Here is a 16955-nt window from a genome sequence, read left to right as displayed (position 1 = left end):
GGACTTGGTGAAGATAAGGATGTCATTTAAATAAACCAGGACCCCCTTGAATAAGTGTTCCCTTAGCACCTCATTGATTAATTGCATAAATACTGCAGGGGGCCCTTGTAGTCCAAATGGCAAAACTTTGAATTGGTAGCATCCCATCGGGGAATTAAATGCAGTCTTCCATTCATCCCCTTCCTTAATCCTAATGCGGTAGTACGCTTCCCTTAGGCCTAATTTGGTGAAAATTCCTCCTTTTGATAGGTAGGATAACATGTCCTTCATGAGGGGTAGGGGGTACAGGTTGCTTTCACTGATTGCATTCAAGGCACGGCAATCCATGCACAAGTACAAAGTGCCATCCTTCTTTTCTCTGAAAAGGACCGGGGCAGCTACTTTGGGCTTGGCAGGTTCGATAAATCCCCTTTCTAGGTTTTTGTTTATGAATCTTTTCATCTCCTCCTGTTCTCTAGGGCTCATGGAGTATAATCTGGGCTTTGGGAGTTTTGCCCCAGGTTTCATTTCTATGGCACAGTCTGTGAGTTGGTGAGGAGGGAGCTTATCTGCCCGTTCCTCGCTGAAAACTTCAGTGAGGTCTCGGTATTCCTCCGGTATTTTGGGTAACCCTTTTCCTCTCCCATTGACGCTCTCTCCACTTGTGGGTTTGGTAGGGCTCCTTGGGGCATAGAGTTCTCATGATCTCCTTTTGGGAATTTGAGCTCTGCTGTTCTTGAATCTACCCGGGGGTTCCACTTTAGCCACGCCAGCCCTAGGATCACTGGGCATTCCATGCCTGGGGTTAGTACAAATGTTATGTCTTCCTCATGGTCCCTCCAGAGATAGATGGATTGGTAAAGTGGCTAGGGTAGCTGGCACCCTCCCCCTACTATGGACCCATCTAACTGGCTGAATGAGATTGGCTGTTTCAGCTTCCTCACCTGGATGCCCACGTTCCCCACTAGTGTCAGGCTAATGAGACAGCGGGCGCAGTCTATTAAGGCTTTCACTGTGACAGCTTTGGGCATGGAGGGGGCTAATATAGTCACTGTCTGAGGATGGGCATGATGGATCCACTAACCAGGGGTTCACCCTCCAAGTTGTTGTCTGAGGAATCTGTCACCCCTGCAGTGTAGGCCAAAGTTCCCTGCCCATGCTTGGCAGAGGGTGGGGACTCTACAGCCTCCATTACCTTCATGGTGGGTTCTCGTGGCTTGGCTGGGGACTTCACTGATTTTCTGGCTTGTGATCAATCTAGGTTGTGTTAAGGGGCTTTCGAGCAGCACTCTACAGTGTGATGCCCCTCTCTCTCACATTTGAAACAGCCTGTTGACTTCTTGGCCATGGCTGGTGGTTTTTCTGGTTTGCACAACAGTTCAGGGGGTGAGCGGCCCCACAGTTTTCCTCGGCAGTGCCTCTTCAGTAGGTCAATCTCTGCTTCTTCCGACAGGATGTACCATTTGTCTAGTTGGCATGGGTCTCCTCAGGGTAGGCAAGCATAGTTTAGGCTGTTCTTGAAGTGGCTAAGGAGGATGTCTTCCAGCCAGTTCAGTTTGCTGGTGATGGCCCGGAATTCTTGCGTATATTCGGTTACCGGGTGTCTGCCTTGCTTCACTGTTTTGATCTTCTCATGGGCTTTTTGGTCAGCCAGTGGGTCCCCAAATCACCTTCTCAATGAGGACATGAAGTGGTTGAAGTTGTGGAGTTTTGAGGCATTGGAATCATGCAGGTCCACCATCCAGTCTGCGGCCACCCCGTCCAGAGCAGATTGCACGATATGGATACGGGCTTTGTCATTGGGGATGTCTCATCCATATTCTTCCATGTAGCTGAGGACTTGGGTTATGAAGAACCCCAAGCAACATGAATCTCCCCTGAATTTTGCACCCAGTGATGGGAATCTTTGGATGGATTGGTGCCTTCATAGTCACTGGTGATGTCTCCCATCTCAATTGGCAGCTGTGGGTCAGTGGGGAGTGGGGGCTGCCAATGTGGTAGCTGCTGTCTCAGTGATCTTGGCAGACGTCCACAGGACTTCAGCTTCCAATTCCCCCTCAGTGTCTCTCTGGCCACAGCCCCAAGGTGATGGTGCAGCCACGGGGTTCAGGTTTCTCATCCCTGAGAGAGCCGAGGGTTCTTTTCATCAGGTCAATAGCTTTCACTAAGATCCAATTCAAGTGCTGCACACGATCTCCTTCCTCTTCACTAAGGTGAGGGGATCTCTCCATTTCTTGCTTCCATCTGGGTTGGTGGCTGCCTCGTCTCAGGGTTACTTTTTTTGACCTCTTCTCCCACTGCCCATTGACCACCAAGGTTTGTGGCTGCACGCTTCCACCACTTCTTCCAAGGAGTAGGACATCTCGGATCCCAACAGCTAGTAGGGTCCCAGCTGGAGGGAGGGCTTTCCCTTCATGGTTGGTTCTTCCTTCCCTGCCCTGTTGTCCGACATTGTGGATTTTGCAAGTCCCCTGGTAATGGTCTTCCTGCAGATCCTGTCTAATGTCAGGACCCACTTCAATCCCACATCTTAAGAAAGCAGAAGTCTTGGAAGCAATTTCTTCCAACAGGAACTTTTATTAAGAGTAGTTGATAGCAGGCATAATAAGACAGGATCAGAGATGCAGAACAATAGGTTAAGGTATCCCCAATCAAGACCCCACCCCATAGTCCACCCGGCCAGTGTGGGATGGAGAATCCCCAGGTGTTAGGTCCATCATGGGAAAAGGGGAGATAACATCGGACCATCTCCAGTTCACACAGTGATGGTTGGTGGCTCTTCACACCTTCCTCTAAGAGCGTAGAAATAAACCAGGCATGGAGGTTACATTCCTTATTCCCTCTCTTGTTCTAGCTGACAATTTAGGGAGATAAAGTTCAGAGGGAGATATAATGCAGGAAGCAAAATATTACATTATAGTGGATAGAGGACATAAATGAAAGGACATAAATGAAAGCAAAAGTTTACATTGTAGAGGATAGAGGAAGCAGAGGCAATAAACCTGACGGTACATCCCCCCCTCCTCCTTGCCAGTATGGCAGAACCCGATAGATAGATAGATAGATAGATAGATAGATAGATAGATAGATACATAGATAGATAGATAGATAGATAGATAGATAGATAGATAGATAGAAATGAAATAGGAATAGGAATAGGAATAGGTTCTGACTTCTATAGAGATTTTCTTCCTATTTTCTCAAAATGTGTATATTTTAATTGTTCAAGGAATATCAAGCTATCATTTACTAGTAAATATTGAACTTATCCTTACATGAAATATTAGAAAATGTTGTAGAATATGCACATTTGCAATTTGTTAATTCTATCAAGACTGCTAAAATAATTCTTGCACAGTGGAAAAAGTGTAAAGATATGTCCTCTATTGTAAAATATGGGTTTAACTTTGATTTTAGAATTATTTTATTTGATGTTAAAACTATTCAAGCAATAATAAATTTATAAAAGTTGTTATAATTTACAAACTTTTGGAATAGTTAATATAAGACAAAAGTGCCTGAATATATTTTACTATAAAAATATTATTCTTTTTATATACTTCGAATTTATCAGAGAGAGAGATTGCTTGCTTGCTTGCTCGTTGGCCTTTTGGCTAAGATGAAGTTCTCTGTCTCTCTGCGTGTGTATTTAAGAAGTCTAAGTGGTCACTAAGGACACCAATTTGATGGCACATTATCTATCTATCTATCTATCTATCTATCTATCTATCTATCTATCTATCTATCTATCTATCTATCATCTTCAATCTAGTTTGTATTTAAAAAATTTTTTATTTCTGACATAAACTGGGTTTATTATTATTATTCTCAATTTATATATGAAAGCAGTAGGACATTAAATCCAAAGTACGATATAAATTTCTTCTTGCTTCTTTTCTTAACAGAAGACAGAGAAGGTCCGCTAACCAGGCAGAGGAGAGCAGCCCATCATCCCAGAGTGCTGATATCCTCCATAATAGGAATAATCCTTTGGGTAGGTTATTTAATTTACTATCATTAATAAATGATAATGAATGAAGAGTTCTGTGTAGGTAAAATTTTGTAAGTTCCTGCAGTTGTTTTTAATAATTATATCAGCACAATAATGGATTGGATCATGTGTAAAAATTTCATTCAATAAATGGAAATTTAGCAACAGGGAAATACAAGGAGACAGAATGATGTGATGAGATGGTTGGCAAACAAATTTAATAATAATACTAATAATAATACTGAATGTCATCTAGTCCAACCCCCTGCTCAGGCAGGAAACCTTATACCATTTCAGACAAATGGCTGTCCAGTCTCTTCTTAAAAACTTCCAGTGTTGGAGCATTCACAGTTTCTGGAGTCAGGTTGTTTTTTTTTGTTTGTGTGTGGATATAAATAAATGTTACTTTTTGTGGCTGTAATACCACAGTTTAATTCATGTCTCAGAAAAACATGCTACATAAACATTTGCCAGCTAAAAACATTAAATCAAATTCATTTGCATAAAATTGGCTTTATTCAATATTAAAAGACACTTTTCACAGATATGTTTGGAAAAGAAAAAGTTGCCTGATTTTAATGCCATTACTTACAGTTGCTAAAAGGTAACTCCCTTACTGCCAAATAAGCAGTCCAAAAATATAACTTTTTGATTATGCAAAATTGGGGTTTCATATTATATCTGTCAAGTTTGAAATCCTCCTATAAGAAACCAATTTGAGCTAATACTGTCATTTGGCAATCATGATATCAAACATTTCATTTGCTTAATAACAAAATAGATTTAGATGGAGCCAAGAGAAATCAAAATCTATTTTGTTATTAAGCAAAGGAAACATTTAATTTAATAAATAAAATGTCAGACTGGCCACAGACCACTCCCTAGGAAAGAACCGTTGACTCCATAAGTGTTAGAGAAAAGATACTTTTACTAGAGATGCCGAGTGCTGCATGAGCTTGACAAGCTCTAAAGAAAAAAATGTTTGAAAAGCATATATTCAAAACAATCCCCAATGTCCAAAATCCTCCCCCACCCCCCCCGAGAGTAGTCCATTCAGTCTCTGTTCCAATGTTTTGGGAACATGGTGCCTCACTGTAAATTCCTTTCCCATGGCCGGAGTCCTTGAAAAAAGGAAGATGGCTTGGTTTGACACCTCTGGTTCCTGTTAGTGTCCATACTCCCCCAAATTCCCACAGCATTCTTTCACACTCTTCCCCTCCCAAATGCCCCCTCCCCCTGGTTATGGCAGTTGCTACCGAGTGTTAAAGAAAGTGAAGATAGGCATCTGACATAAAAAATAAAACAGTTTGTTTGAAGCACCTGATTGATTTCAAGACATATTTCCTTCTCCTGATATATTATAATCCAGAGATATACATATTTGAAAACATTACTCTGGAAAGTATATTATGTTGGACAACTTCATGGTTTTTATATGTAAATAAAGAAGGGAAGTGGAGATCTCTCAAAGGTACCTTCTGAAAATGGAAATATTTCTTTTCTATTTATTTCTGCTGAGCTTTTAGAAAAAGAAAAGAAACAGCTTTCTATTAATGGAATGGAATTTAAGTTTAAATTTAAGTTCAAATTTCTCTATACAATCATCTCTTTATAGAATTTGGAGAAAATAAAAAAACATAATAGGAAACAGGAAAAAAGGAAATAGAGGAAAGGGTGGAAAAATAGGTAGAATACCACATAAAGGTGGTACCATCTTGCTGAATTGGAAGTATGGCTCTGAACACCCCCAAACTACAAAGAAAACAATTTCAGTTCTCATACAAAGTTGTTTTTCTTCAAAGTTTATCCAATTCTTTTTAAAAAGTATTTTTATCAATGTAACCTCTATTATTTTTTAATACGGTAGTATATTGTTCTTTATATATATTCACCTGGTTTCATTCCACATTATAATTAAAATGTGTATGTAACTTCTTTTATAATTTATATATTTACATTTTCAAAATTATGTCAATTTAAAATCTTTTATTTCTCATTTTTACATACTGAAGTAAACAGTCCTTTTAATTGTAATATTTTATAATAGTATATTTAATAGTATAATATACTGTATAATGTAATCATTGTGCCATTATGCATACATTTATCACGTAGGACACATTACATGATATTTATTAAAACTGTTGCACAAACATAGTTGTTTTCTTTACGTATATTCTGTGTAGTAATAATTTGCTTTGAGTCTGTAGCAATACACCTGATTTACTCAGGAGTTATTCTATAATGTTATTCTATATACTATTCTATTAGTTATTCCATTTCCTCTCAGAGCCATGAATTACTTCTTGCTACAGTAAAATTCATATATTTTTCTCAAATGTTCAGTCAGCTTGATCAATCTGAGTTCTTCCTCTTTATAATTCTTTAAAATTCATTCCAGGGTTTATATTTTAATGGTGAGGTAAACTATTTTCTTTCATTTACAGAGATACTTGATTCAACATTCAGTCTGAAAGCTTTTATTGAAAATATTTCATCATCAACCAACTATGACAGAATATACTTGCTGAACGAGATTCTCACTTTAGCAGAGGTAATTGTCTATATATAAAGGGTCATCTTTAAATGCCCTTTTTTACCTAATGTTAATGTAGGTATATACATTTTAATATTTTTATGAGGAAATAAAACATTCTAGTTTTAAAAAGCACCCAAATTTCATTTGCTTATGCTATGAATATACTCCTATATATGCTGAATATAGATAATTCTGATCAGCAAATAAAAACAAAATAATTTATATTAGTGGTGCTAATAGTACCACATGAAACAAAGTTATTTTTTATTTAAACTTAAAATAACTGAAACCTAGTAGCTTCATGCTGGTTTTCAAGTGAAACATAAAATAAGAGAGAAAAGTGTATATTTCAAAAAGGCTGTCTGCACCTGGAAACCATAGCATCTGTAATGTTAGATGTCTGAATAGGAAGTATTCTGTACAGTAGAAGTATCAATTGTGTACATCCACCAGGAAAGCCCACCACCTTCTGGTTTACTGATAATGCAACAGCCATCCCATATGTAGAGCTATTTATTACCTCTCTCTCTTCCAATAATAGAAATGATTGATTGGACTGGATTTATATCCAGCTTTTTGTACAGAATCTCATGGTGGCATATACAGTGCTCCATCTTTGCTTTAAGTTTCAGTATCTTTCCAGCACTGTTGAAGTCACAATCCATTAGACCCTTGCTTTAAAAAAACATTTTTTTAGTAAAGAACCATTCCAATGCCAAGTAGTTGTTATTTTAGAAAAATTCCCTAGTTGCAAAGTGTGGCCTGTTTTCCACTGGATGAAATTCCAATCATTTTATAAAATTTTATGGTTATTGAAGGCATGCTTAGAAGTATTTACTTTTGAGATTTCTAAATACAGTATTTTTACTTTGTTCAAATGAGCTTCCCTTGCACACAGACTGAGACAAATATTCCTAACTACATGGAGTGCCTGTGGACTTTTTGGGTTGTGGGATGGTTTCTAATAAGTAGCTTCCTTCATTTACATAAAAAGGGATGAAGAAAACCTGATTCACAGACCAGGTGAGTGGGAGGGACACTGAATTATTTTCTGTCTTGGAGAAAGAAACAGTGAACCCAGTCTGGTTAATAATGTCCTCTGAAAACACTTAGCTAGACCCATCCTCACAGCATTTTAGAGCAGGAATAGAATTATTTTAGGCTTCCTATTACTTCTAAAATCCTGTTGTTAGCCTACGTATTTTCTAATCTTTATACTAGATACTGGTAGTCCTTGACTTACAACTACAACTGAGCCCAAAATTTCTGTTGCTAAGTGAGACATTTGTTAAATGAATTTTGCCCCATTTTACATTTCTTGCCACAATTGTTAAGTGAATTACTGCAGATGTTAAGTTAGTGACATGATTGTTAAGTGAATTTGGCTTCCTTGTCAGAAGGTCACAAAAGGTGATCATATGATGCTGGGACACTACAACTGTCATAAAGAATCAGTTGCCAAGTGTTTGAATTTTGATCATGTGACTATGGGGATGCTGCAACAGTCGTGTGAAAAATGGTCATAAGTCATTTTTTTTCAGTGCTGTTGTAACTTTGAACAGTAACTAAATGAACTGTTGTAAGTCAAGGACTACCTGTATCACATTCTTCCAAATATTTAATGAACTCATTTTAAAAACCTTTATCTAGTTAGACTGAACAAAATAACTATTTCATTATTTTTATATGCAATTTTACTATACGAATGCAGAGACAAAATTCTTCTCAAGCAAATCTTAAAGTTGCTGTCTGTGAGGTTCTGTCAGTGAATGCATCTTTGCAAGGTCTCCTTTTGGAAACTCTTGGAATAAACATCTATCAGCCATTCTGCTTCAACAATATGTCTCTTCTGGAGACATTTTTTCAAGAACTCAGAACTCATATTTCAAAAGTAAGTATCCATCCATCTCTCATTCTTTCTCTTCCTGCCCTTACTACATATAACTTTCATAAACTGCTTAGAAAAGAGCTCCCTTCATCCATTTTCTTTATCTAACAACTTTTTCACTCTCTGTTTGGTCACCCTGCATGTACAGCCTTGAAGCTGGTTACTTTGTAAAAGAAAAAAAAATGAAAGAGTCATGGATGAAAGAGTGGCACTTATCTGTCTGAAAACAGGAACAGACACATTTTTCAGTTCAAGAAGAAAAGCAGAAAATGAAAAATATTGGAAGTAGTTGCTAAAATAGAAGCCTGCCCATATGATGACAATAGATATGGGCAATATCTATCTATCTATCTATCTATCTATCTATCTATCTATCTATCTATCTATCTATCTATCTATCTATCTATCTATATACACATACACACACACACACACACACACACACACACACACACACACACACACATATATATATATATATATATATATATATATATATATATATATATATATATATTACATATAGCTATAGCTATAGCTATAGATATAGTAGGGATGCGGTGGCTGAGCTTGTCGATCAGAAGGTCGGTAGTTTGGCGGGTCGAATCCCGAGTGCCGTGTAACAGAGTGAACGCCTGTTACTCGTCCCAGCTTCTGCCAACCTAACAGTTTGAAAGCATGTAAAAATACAAGTAGAAAAATAGGGACCACTCCGGTGGGAAGGTAACAACATTCCGTGCACCTTTGGCATCCAGTTATGCCGGCCACATAACCACGGAGACATCCTTGGACAAGCGCTAGCTCTTTGGCTTTGAAACGGAGATGAGCACTGGCCCCTAGAGTCGGAAACGACTAGCACACATGTGCTACACACCTTTACCTTTACTTTATATATATATATATATTCAGTTCTTAACATAAATTTAATTCATTGTATTTAAGGCAAATGTTCATAGTAAATTTTACACTAAAAATTAAAAAAAGATTTTCAATTCACCAACGAATTTTTAAAATAAAGAAATTATTTACCTTTTGCACGTAGTCAGTCACTGTACACACACGCACACATGTCAGTTGTGTAATGAAACATAATGGTTGCAGTAAGCACTCAGCACACGAGCACACAACCAGTCACAAGCTGAGCAGTTCCACGAGCCAAGCAGCGCCCTCACAACCAGTGCAGATGAAGTGCACATGAATCATACTCAACACACAAGCAGCCTGCATGCACTGTTTTAATGATTTTGCTGCAGACCTGCTGCGCTCGACAGGCCAATTCAAGTTCACATGGACCAAACATTATATTTTCAAAAGTTACTTTTAAAACTTGGAAAATCCATCGAAAAAAGGTGCCAGAACTCCATTCTGGTGCATTCTATGACAAAAAAAGCACTGGGTATGGGTATTTACCCCTTCATGGATTACTGCCTTGTGGCGAAAGGGCTTGCGTAATTCAATGAAGCTATGAGCTATGCCGTGCAGGGCCACCCAAAACAGAAAGGTCATTGCAGAGAGTTCTGACAAAACGTGATCCACTGGAGAAGGAAATGGCAACCCACTCCCGTATCTTTGCCATGAAAACCCTATGGACAGTACCAAAAGGCAAAACGATATGACGCTGGAAGATGAGCCCCTCAGGTCGGAAGGCGTCCAATATGCTACTGGGGAAGAGCAGAGGACTAGTACTAGTAGCGCCAGAAAGAATGAAGCGACTGGGCCAAAGTCGAAAGGATGCTCAGCTGTGGATATGTCTGGTGGTGAAAGGAAAGTCCGATGCTGTAAAGACTTTTTCTCCATAGGAACCTGGAATGTAAGAACCATGAATCAAGGCAAGCTGGACGTGGTCAAACAAGAGATGACAAGACTGAACATCAACATCTTAGGAATCAGCGAACTAAAATGGACAGGAATGGGTAAATTTAATTCAGATGACCATCAGGTATACTACTGCGGGCAAGAATCCCTCAGAAGAAATGGAGTAGCCTTCATAGTTAATAAAAGAATAGGAAAAGCAATACTGGGATACAATCCTCAAAATGACAGAATGATCTCAGTTTGAATCGAAGGCAAACCATTCAATATCACAGTAGTCCAAGTCTATGCCCCAACCACCAGTGCTGAAGAGGATGAAATTGACCGGTTCTATGAAGCCCTACAGCACCTTATAGAACTAACACCAAAAAATGATGTCCTTATCATCATGGGGGATTGGAATGCTAATGTAGGAAGACAAAAGATAACCAGAATAACAGGCAAGTTTGGCCTTGGAGTACAAAATGAAGCAGGGCACAGGCTGATAGAATTTTGTCAAGAGAATACGATGGTCGTAGCAAACACTCTTTTCCAACAACCCAAGAGATGGCTCTACACGTGGACATCACCAGACGGTCAACACAGAAATCAGATTGACTATGTGCTCTGCAGCCAAAGATGGAGAAGCTCTATACAGTCAGTAAAAACAAGACCAGGAGCTGACTGTGGCTCAGACCATGAGCTTCTCATTGCAAAGTTTAGACTTAAACTGAAGAAAGTAGGAAAAAGCACTAGGCCACTCAGGTATGAATTAAATCATATCCCTGTTGAATATACAATAGAGGAGACAAATAGATTTAAGGAATTATATCTGATAGACAGAGTGCCTGAAGAACTATGGACAGAGGTTCGCAACATTGTAGAACAAGTAGCAACCAAAACCATCCCAAAGAAAAAGAAATGCAAGAAAGCAAAATGGCTGTCTGAGGAAGCTTTGCAAATAGCTGAGGAAAGGAGGGAAGCAAAAGGCAAGGGAGAAAAAGAAAGATACTCCCAATTGAATGCAGAATTCCAGAGAATAGCTAGAAGAGATAAGAATGCCTTCTTAAATGAACAGTGCAAAGAAATAGAAGAAAACAATAGAATAGGGAGGACCAGAGATCTTTTCAAGAAAATTGGAGAGATGAAGAGAACGTTTCATGCAAAAATGGGCATGATAAAGGACCAAAATGGCAGGGACCTAACAGAGGCAGAAGTGATTAAGAAGATGTGGCAAAATTACACAGAAGAACTATACAAGAACGAGCTTAACGTCCCTGATAATCACAATGAGGTGGTCACTGACCTCGAGCCAGACATCCTAGAATGTGAAGTGAAGTGGGCCTTAGAAAAGCTGAGCAACAACAAAGCTAGTGGAGGTGACAGTATTCCAGCTGAGCTATTCAAAATCTTAAAAGACGATGCAGTAAAAGTGCTACACTCAATTTGCCAGCAAATTTAGAAAACTCAACAGTGGCCACAGGATTGGAAAAGATCAGTTTACATTCCAATTCCAAAGAAAGGCAGTGCCAAAGAATGTTCAGACTATTGCACCATTGCACTCATTTCTCATGCTAGTAAAGTTATGCTTAAAATCCTACAAGCTAGACTCCAGCAGTATGTGGATCGAGAACAACCAGAAGTACAGGCAGGATTTCGAAGAGGCAGAGGAACTAGAGATCAAATTGCCAACATACGCTGGATCATGGAGAAAGCTAGAGAGTTCCAGAAAAACATCTACTTCTGCTTCATTGACTATGCTAAAGCCTTTGATTGTGTGGATCATAACAAACTATGGCAAGTTCTTAAAGAGATGGGCGTACCAGACCATCTTATTTGTCTCTTGAGAAACCTATATGTGGGCCAAGAAGCAACAGTGAGAACTGGACACGGAACCACTGATTGGTTCAAAATTGGGAAAGGAGTCCGGCAAGGCTGTATACTGTCGCCCTGCCTATTTAACTTATATGCAGAGCACATCAGAGCACAGAGAAAGGCAGGGCTTGATGAATCAAAAGTTGGAATTAAGATTGCCGGAAGAAATATCAACAACCTAAGATATGCAGATGATACGATTCTAATGGCAGAAAGTGAAGAGGAACTAAAGAGCCTCTTGTTGCGGGTGAAGAAGGAGAGTGCAAAACTTGGGTTGAAACTTAACATTAAGAAAACCAAGATCATGGCATCCGGCCCTCTTAATTCCTGGCAAATAGATGGGGAAGAAATGGAGGTAGTGACAGATTTTATTTTCCTGGGCTCCAAGATCACTGCAGATGGGGACTGTAGCCAAGAAATTAAAAGATGCTTGCTCCTTGGGAGGAAAGCCATGGCAAATCTAGACAGCACACTAAAAAGCAGAGATATCACCCTGTCAACAAAAGTGCGTATAGTCAAGGCTATGGTCTTCCCAGTTGCAATGTATGGCAGTCAAAGTTGGACCATAAAAAAGGCTGAGCGCCAAAGAATTGAGGCCTTTGAACTATGGTGCTGGAGAAGACTCCTGCGAGTCCCTTGGACTGCAAGGCGATCAAACTGGTCAGTCCTAGAGGAGATCAACCCTGACTGTTCTTTAGAAGGCCAGATCCTGAAGCTAAAACTCAAATACTTTGGCCACCTAATGAGAAGGAAGGACTCACTGGACAAGAGCCTAATGCTGGGAAAGATTGAGGGCAATAGAAGAACGGGACGACAGAGAATGAGGTGGCTGGATTGAGTCACTGAAGCAGTAGGCGTGAGCTTAAATGAACTCCAGAGGATGGTAGAGGACAGGAAGGCCTGGAGGAACGTTGTCCATAGGGTTGCGATGGGTCGGACACAACTTCGCAGCTAACAACAACAACATGGGTATTTAAATACTAATCTGCTCTGTTATTGAGAAAAAGGGGTGGGTAGGCGTAGTCTACTATGTTAGCTAACAAATTACATAAACAAGATAGTTTTGCGTTTTCCTTTTCCTATGATTATCTTACATGAAATTCACTTGATTTAGATAATCAATGTGAGCAGAGTCAAAATCATAAAACTGAGCTGAAAGGGACCAATTTGTTTACTGATTCAATTTCAGGGTAGGAATTCATAGGAAGAAAGGACGACAAGTATAAGTGCAGTAGTCATCGGAAGAGTTCTACTATCTGCCATCTCTTGCATGTGTTTCTTGGTTCAAGCATATCTTTAGACTAATAAAAGATCCTCAGCAGAGAGGAAAAAATTCAAAGAAAGCTCTGCATTCTTGCAAAATATTTTAGTAAGGACCATTTCCTATTCTGGAGTCATTCTTAAGTCAACAGAAAACTATGCTAGAGTGAAATCTGCAAATTCCTATTCTCCACTGACTGTGTTCTGACTCACTGCTGAGCAATACTGTCCTGATGGTACTTATGCAGAGAATGTTAAGCAAGATGATAAATTCATTCCTCAGATTTAACCATCTTCCTCCTTCATATGTAACCAGCTTGCAGGGGAAAAAACCCACTTATCAATTAGAGGGCATCAGCTAAATTGGGATTTGACTGGCTGCAGGGCTCTGCTCATCCATCATTCTTACATTCTTTTCTATCCCCCTCCTTCTGTACTCCATTCCATTGTACATACTTGACTTAAATAAAAGAGTGAAATGGGATTTTGATCCCATAACTTCACTGTTTCACTAGTTAACCCTTATGCTACACCCTACAAAGGATTTACACAGTGGTGGGTTTCAAACATATGAACAACTGATTCTCTGTGTGGATGCCTCTTCTAGAAGTCCAATCCGGGCCTGGGCAACAAAAAACTAGCTACTGGTTCTGCCGAAGTGGTGCGAACTGGATGAATACCGCCACTGGATTTACAGTATTAATAGATGAGCAATCTAGCACTATGCACAATTCTGGGCCCACAGCACAGTGCTGCTGTATTACAATAGCAGAGTGGTGGCAGATGAAGAGAGGGAAAATAGTGTTTGCATAAAGCTGTAACAGTCAAAAACCCATATTCTGATCTTATCCATTCCTAGTCACCTGACACAATGGGTGCTAACAGTATCAGTTATTTTGTATGCCTTGTGATTGATATTTTAGCTTAGAAAGGAAAATACAAATACAAAGCTATTGTGGCAATAATTGTGGCAACTTATAGCTGTCTTATTCTGGGAGTGGGGATGAGATGAAGGGAGCCAGGGAGCCAGTTACCAAGCACTTGAGTTGCAAACACATAATTAGGGCTGCTGTAATGACTGAGAATCGCCCTTAAGTCCCCCTTGTTCAACAGTGTAGTAGCTTTGAATGGTCACTGAATGAATGGATGTAACCTGAGAATGATCTATGTGGTGGATGATAAGTGAATGCCAAGCAAAGTCATTTTCTCCAATTGGCATTTTTTGCTGGAAACTGGAAATAAACACTGGACACTGTCAAAAAATGTAACAAATTGGAGTCAGGTGATGATGGAATGTGCAAATTGCTGTAAAGATGAACCAGTTGCCAAATAGCCAAAATGCGATCATGTGATGAGGGTTTGTGCGGTTGTCAGAAGTCCAAAAACATCATAAGTAGCTCTGAGGAGGTGGAGGTCCATCAGTCATTAAGCGACCAGTCTTAACTTGAGGATTACCTATACTCATTTTAGAACATGTTATTTCACTTCTCTTTCTAGTTACAGAAGGATCCTTCTTATCAGATGGCTTTTGTCCAGGAAACTGGAACATTTTTATCACTCATCTCCCAAGTGCAGAATGAAACTTCTATATGGAACCTCTTCTTGATGGCTCCAGATATCATTCATGGTGCCACTAGAGTAAGAGATATGGTTGATACCCTTCACAGCGGGAAAAGGTAAAAGAGATGGAAGCTCAAAAATGTTGTGTACAGTATTTTTGACTGTTACACAAATGAACCCAGTTTTGATGAATTGCGATAATTTAAGGGCTTTTTTAAAAAAAACAAACAAATCATCAATTTGTGTCTAATTATTCCACAATGAATGGTGATTACTTCCATATGAAATTAAAATAAGGTGGGGAAATGTGATCTTTTTATAGTGAATTTATAGACAAGCACTACAATTTTTTATGCATGGTGAAATTAAATTTGGCAGAAAAAAGGCCGGCATTATTACATTTATGAAGAAATATGGTTCCACTTTATAATGAACAGAACATTGAACCAAATGAGTGCAGTTGATTTTGTTTTCATTATCCCATTTTTCTTGTTTGCTTTTGGTGGCATGGTTTCACTAGTGCCTGTCTCTTGGCAGCTGCCGTTTTCTCTTCCTGAAATGCCTCAGCCAAAAAAAATTTTTTACAGCTGAAAAAGGTTAGAAGTGGAACAAGGGACTAGCTGTAAATTTAATGCAGGGTTGTCAAACTGCTGGCCTATGGGCCAGAGGCGTCACACTAAATATGACTTTTTTCCTGTGGCTATGAATTCTAGTTCTTTCAGGATTTTTTCAAAGACATTGTTTAAACACTTTCAAAAAGTGGATATCATAGTGCAGGGGTTGGCAACCTTAAACACTCAAAGAGCCACTTGGACCCATTTCCCAGAGGGGAAAAAAACACTGCGTGCATGCACACATGCAAGGGGGTAGCTTAATTGAAGAGTTTAATTGAAAAGAAATAGAAGCTGCTGTGCATGAGTTTTCTCTCTCTCTTTCTCTCCCTCCCTCCCTCCCCCCCTCTCTCTGAACTTCTGCTCACCTGGCAAGCTGGCTTCACACTGTTCTCAGACAAGCCAGCACACATTCCTTTCTGCTGCTTCCTGCTTCCTTTGGAGATGCAGCAAAGGCAGGATGTCAATGCTTCTAACACTGAATGTTCTTGCTTTGACAAAAGACGAAGAAGCAGCTATTTCATATTTAAAACTTCTGTGTTACTTTTAGAGCTAGAATCAGTTGTTGCTGGGCGCGAAGAGAAAGAATGTCTCTCAAGCCTGTTTTGAAATAAAAGAAGATAAGAATTTGGCGGGTTGTCTAACAGAAGGGAAAACTGACCCTTCAAACTGCTAAGTTTGTAAGCCGCCCTGAGTCTTCGGAGAAGGGCAGGATATAAATGGAATTAAAATAATAATAATAAAAAAAATATTGGAGAATGTGATTAATGACAGCAATGAAAAGGAGGAGAATTGTGTTTAATATATTGTGCTAAGGGGAGGGGAATTCAGATTCCAGCTTCCAGCAAGCATTGGTGATGTTATAGGGCAATAATAAAAGACTTTTAAGGTAAACAATGCCTCAGGAGCCCCGCCCAATAAGCTTGTCAGCTTCTTGGAGAACAGTGTGAGGACAGTCTCTTTTTTACACGCACACATACACACACACACACACACACACACACAGAGAGAGAGAGAGAGAGAGAGAGAGAGAGAGAGAGAAGGGAAGCACAAGTGCCTTTCTCTGTCTCTGTCTCTCTCTCTCTGCAAAGTCAGAGGATGACTGGGAGCCGCTGAAAGAGCCGCATGCGGCTCCAGAGCTGCAGGTTGCTGACCTGTGTCATAGTGCATATCCCTTACTTGGAAAACTGTGCTATGAGCCAAGGTTGTTTCATGCCTGATTTCATTGCATGATCCTACTCAGGATTTTTCTTTTCTTATTTTAAAGGTTATTTATGAAGAGGGATAATAGTCCACAAATGATTCTAAATATGACTAGTTGGCTATCTACTTTGAACTGTTCAGAACAAGGTGAGACTAGTTCAATTGTTGTGCTTTATGAGAGACCTGTAATGCTAATTTATTTACTTATTTTTTAATATATTTTATTAATCTTTTACAATAACAATCTTTAGTGATTGG

General features: G+C 39.3%; 1 protein-coding gene across 1 annotated transcript in view; it reads left to right on the top strand.

The window, feature by feature from the left end:
- The window catches only part of ABCA12 (ATP binding cassette subfamily A member 12), a gene marked incomplete at its 5' end in the record, with an annotated part of 277161 nt that overhangs the window by 51589 nt on the left and 208617 nt on the right, over window positions 1-16955 (top strand). The window contains 5 exons of the mRNA XM_081312657.1: window positions 3885-3973; window positions 6418-6524; window positions 8221-8400; window positions 14821-14999; window positions 16762-16844. Coding sequence (XP_081168783.1) covers window positions 3885-3973; window positions 6418-6524; window positions 8221-8400; window positions 14821-14999; window positions 16762-16844 — 638 coding nt within the window. The remainder of the gene's footprint in view (window positions 1-3884; window positions 3974-6417; window positions 6525-8220; window positions 8401-14820; window positions 15000-16761; window positions 16845-16955) is intronic.

This window comes from Vipera berus (assembly GCF_964194415.1).
Source record: "Vipera berus genome assembly, chromosome: 1".
In the NCBI taxonomy this organism is placed as follows: Eukaryota; Metazoa; Chordata; class Lepidosauria; order Squamata; family Viperidae; genus Vipera; species Vipera berus.
Note: the sequence above shows the minus strand (reverse complement) of the source record. Positions and strands in the feature narration are given on the sequence as shown.